The sequence below is a fragment of the Hipposideros armiger genome, unplaced genomic scaffold, assembly GCF_001890085.2.
Source record: "Hipposideros armiger isolate ML-2016 unplaced genomic scaffold, ASM189008v1 scaffold_280, whole genome shotgun sequence".
NCBI lineage: Eukaryota > Metazoa > Chordata > Mammalia > Chiroptera > Hipposideridae > Hipposideros > Hipposideros armiger.
In genome coordinates, this window is record NW_017731630.1 from 638,001 (window position 1) to 642,666 (window position 4,666).

Consider the following 4,666-nt stretch of genomic DNA (forward strand, 5'->3'; position numbering starts at 1 on the left):
CCACCCACCCACCCATCCATCCATCCACACCTCCTCCATCCACCCACCCATCTGTCCTCCTGAACATTTGGGAACTCTACAAGGACTACCCTTTCCCCCACTAACACCCATGCTCCCCAGACCCTCACTGCCACTGGCCAGGATGGTGTGGGGTGTGGCAGAGGGGTCCTGAGCAACTAGGTTCAGAAGTGGGTGACCTGGTGTCTTTGGGCTGAAAGGATGAAATCTGGTTACATGACTCAGGCTCCTGGGGCAATGGGGACTCCAGGGGCTGTCAGGGCCCCATGTTTACAGAGTATGAGCTGTTGCCTCCAGTGTGGAGGTTGAGCCCGTGTGTGTGTGTGTGTGTGTGTGTGTGTGTGTGTGTGTGTGTGTGTGGCGGGGTGAGGCAGGTAGAGGGTCTGCATAGTGGGAGGAAGCCTCTGACTCATTCTTTCCCAGATGAGTGTGTTGCATCCTTGACTGTTGCGTGTGGCTGGAAGAGGAGACAGCCCTACAAGATTATGACACATGCGTAACTATGTGTGAACATGCACACGCAGTTCCAGATGACACAGGGTCAGGGCTCATGTGTGACCAGAGTCAGGGCTCAATGAGACCGAGATCTCGGCTCCAACTGTGACCACGATCAGGGTTCAGTTTGGGTCACAGTCATGGGTCATGAGATCACTAGTTCAGCTGACGGTCATTGCTGGCTCACCACCCACCCCACACGCATGATCCTGCCGACATGTGAGACCCTTCCTCTTCCAAGCACACGTGCAAACACAGGTCCACTCCACAGACCGGCCCCTGGGCATATTGGTGGAAGCAGACCTGGGGCCTTGTCCCTGGACCCCATCAGGCCACCTGGGAAACCCTTGGCTCCTCTGAGCCATTTCATGGGTGAGGAGCAGCCCCAACCAGCCACGGAAAGCGGAGCCGTCCAGTAAGGGTGGGCGGGGAGCCTCCCTCTCCTGCATCCCGGTCAGACTCCCTTCCCTATGGACCCCAGGCTGCCCAGCTCTGGACCAGATGCCTCAGTTCCCTGAGCTTTCAGCAGGACCAAAGGCCTCTGGGAGCCTCACAGACAACAGGCACAGTGACCCCAGGGCCATGCCCAGGACCAAACAGGGAGCTGTGTGCAAAATGCTGCCCAGGGCACGCCTCAAACAGCACAGCTGTTGGCACCTTCCTGCTGTCCTCAGGACTCTGGGTCCCACGTGCAGAGATCCTAAAAGTCCCCAGGTGAGCACTGGTCACTGGAGCACTGGGAGAGGTAGGGCAGGCGGAGGCCATGGCAGCGGTGAGCAGCCCGTGGACCCGGCCGCCATCCTCTCCCCAAAGGCAGGCGGGGTTAGGAAGCTGAGGCTCCCAGAGGGCAGGGTCTGCCCCAGGCCACGCAGCCAAAGGGCCACAGCCTGGGTCCCTGTGAGTGTCTTGGACACACTCAGTTGGCCAGTCCTCTCAGTGCCTGCTGCCCCCAGAGGGCAAAGGGAAACGGTGCCATCTTTGTGGAGAGAAATTTATTACCAAGAGCTTAAAACCGTCTGGGGGAACAATGCCAAGGAAACAACGGGAAATGCGGCAGAGCTGTCCAAGCGAGGACGCTGGTGACGCTGGGGAACGAGAAAGCAGGGGGGTTGGTCGGCTGGACTACGGGCCCCTGGTGGCTGTAGGCAGCCTCTGAACAGCCCCTGTGGGGCGCGTGTCTGGGCTGCAGGGAAGGGCTTGTGCCAGACAGGGTGGACCTGCACCCCCTGAAAAGGCGAAGCTCTGCGACGCCCCCTCATGGCAGAAGGGCAGGCCTGGGTTCTGTGAGCACGTGGGCTCTCTTTCTCGCCTTTTATGATGCCCCATTTTGTACAAAGAGCGTGTACCACTTGCAAAACCCAGAGAAAAGCAGTCAACAGCAACCAAAGTCAGGAGAGACGCTTCCCAGGGCTGTGGGGTCCACCCAGCACTCCCCCAGTCCAGCCTTGGCCTCAGCCCCAGAATGGGAAAGGCGGTGCGGGCAGCCGTGTGGCCCTGCACATGCACAGCACAGGGGCTTTGCGCTGCCTGTTCCTTCTGCCAAAACGCTTGTCCCCAGATGCCCATGCGCAGCGCTGTGTCCCCTCTGCTCAAACACCAGCTCTGCAGAGAGGCTTCTGTGTATCTGCTCCACAAGCGCCTCATCCCCTGCTGCCGGGTCCATCTGGCTCCACTCTGGGCTTGTGGGGTGACCTGACCATTTCACACGGATCCGTCTACACTTGACTGTCCCTCCTCACTGCGGGTAGAGGAGGCTGAGGACCAGGACGCCGACAGCAGCAACCACTGAGGACGGGCTGGTGGGTGGGTGGGTGATGATCTAACCCCCCAAACAACTGCCATAGTTCCTGACCCACAGCCCCCACAGACTGGCCCCATACCCCCTGCAGCCTCCCCTCTGCACCCCAGCACCTATCTTGCCTGCTGCCCGGCTCTTGCTCAAGCTGTGCCTCTGCCTGAAACCCCTTCCTCCACCTCTCTGCCAGGCAAGCTTGTCCTCCTCCAGCGTCACCCACTCCGGAGCCTTCCCTGGCCTCCAAGGACACACATTTGTCACTGCATGGGGAGGGACTTGCAGCATGTACCTCAAGGAGCAGGGGGCTACGCTGAGCACACTCACCCTCCCGGCCGCCAGCCTGGGGAAGGGGCGCAGGGAGGCCTGCGGGCCTCACCAGGGCTGAGGTGGGCGGGTGGCGACAGTGACACCAGCTTCCCGCTGACCAGGCTCCCAGTGCACACCCAACCCTGTAGGAAGGCCCAGCCCCACCAGGCCCACCTGGCCCATTAGGATCGAGCTGCCAAGCTCACGCCTGTCCTGTCTTCCCAAATTCTGAGCCTCCTCTCCTCTGGGAGCTGCTCTCGCTTTAGCGCCTTTGCACGAGCTCTTCCCTGTGACTAAATGAGGCTTCTGCCTCCCTGTATCTGGGGGACACCCTGCTCTGGGGCGCCCACGCAGGGCTCTGTGATCCCCCATCACAGCCCGGCAATCCAGCCCCACCCCCTGCCAGGCGTGGAACAGGCACCGGCTGTCCTCACTGTGTCGCAGCACATGACACGGGACGCACCGGCGGGTGCTGGACGAGGGCCTGGGCACATGACCCCGGAGCCCCTGCCGCTGCTTCCCGCCGAGTCGCTCCGGGTCTCCAATCCCACCTGAGCTGCACTGGGCTGTGTGGTGCTCCCCCAGCTCCCGCACACCTACACTGTAGGGGTCTGTCTGCTCCAGGCGGGTGGGGCAGGGCTGGACCTCCACACCCATCTCCTCCTCCAATGGTGGGCTTCCCTGGGTGGGCGCCACGTTACCTCAGAGCCAGACCTGGGCAAGGAGGGACCATGCGCGACATAGACAAATGGGGGCATGGCAGCGCCCCGGAACAAGAAACTGCTCCCCTGCCCCCGCACTGGGTCAGCCTCCTCGCAAGCCCACCCGGAAGGCCCCAGGCCACAAAGCCCAGATGAACTTACACATCGGTCTCATCCCACAGGATACAGGTCTGGTTGGTGGTGCCCTGGAGAGAGGGGAGAGGAGTCAGGGCCACCTGTCAACCCCGTGAACCCCGCCCCAGGGTCCACGCATGGTGTGCCAGGTGCTCTGCCTACACGGCTCCTCCAGGAGATGGTGTTTGAGGAGGAAACTGAGGCCAGAGCAGGGAAGGGACTGGCCCAGCACCCCGCCCTGCTGCTGTGTGGCCTTGGGCCCCTCCTGTCCCCCCTGAACACGGCTGGGCATCAGTGGCCGAAACACATCTCTGGATGCCCAGAAGGTCGAACCAGCTTAAAACAAAATGAAGTAACAGGGAGACCCCTCCCGGCGAGCCCTGGCGGGTAAGGGGACGGGGGTCAGGTGGGCAGAGGGAGGGCCTCAGCAAACACTCCTGTCTTGTGGGCCACAGAGTGCCAGAGCTGGGATGACAGGAGTGGTGATGGAGGTGGTTTCCGGAATTCAAGGGGGAAGCCACTGTAAACACTGGTGGGAATTCCTTCGTCCTCACCCAACCTTGTAGTTCACACTTGATAAGGGAAGGGGCCACGGCACAGAGAGGTCGAGCAACTCGCCCAAGGCCACGCAGCAGGGAGGGGCAGGTCTGGCTCTTCCTACTTCCCTGGCACCTGGGGCTCGAGGCCGGAGCTGCCCTGTCCTGGCTGGGCGACCCTTGGGCGCCTGGCTCTCAGTTGGTCCACAGGGCATCTCCGCCTGGCTCCGCTGAGGCCTGATGGAGAGCCTCAAGGGACAGGGCATGGAGGGGCCTGGGACCCCGGGCAGGCCCGCTTCTCAGAAGGGGGTGGCTCTGCCTTCCCCATGGGAGCAGCCAGGCCGATGGGGCTGGGGCTCAGGCGTGGTGCCAGATGTGGGTTGAATTTCAGCTCCCACAGCACACAGCCCACTGCTGTGTGACCTTGGGCAAGTCTCGGCCCCTCTCTGAGCCTCAGTTTCCCCACCTGTTGTTCGGGGATGAAAGCAGCTCCCTTGCAAGGCTGAGGTGAGACCCCCCCAGAGCACACACACCCCACACGTGGGGTCAGACAGGGGAAGCCATGTACATGCAGAGATGTGCACACGCGTACACGCGGAGGGTACTCATGTTGTACATGTACATGCAGATGTGCTCACGCGTACACGCGGAGGGTACTCACGTTGTACATGTACATGCAG

At 61.8% G+C, this 4,666-nt stretch overlaps 1 protein-coding gene across 1 annotated transcript in view; it reads right to left on the reverse strand.

Moving 5' to 3' along the window:
- Positions 1–4,666, reverse strand: part of ADGRB1 (adhesion G protein-coupled receptor B1) — a 62,554-nt gene that overhangs the window by 37,568 nt on the left and 20,320 nt on the right. The window contains exons 16-18 of the mRNA XM_019657773.1: positions 3,478–3,521; positions 3,215–3,328; positions 2,633–2,648 (exon numbers count right to left, since the gene is read on the reverse strand). Coding sequence (XP_019513318.1) covers positions 2,633–2,648; positions 3,215–3,328; positions 3,478–3,521 — 174 coding nt within the window. The remainder of the gene's footprint in view (positions 1–2,632; positions 2,649–3,214; positions 3,329–3,477; positions 3,522–4,666) is intronic.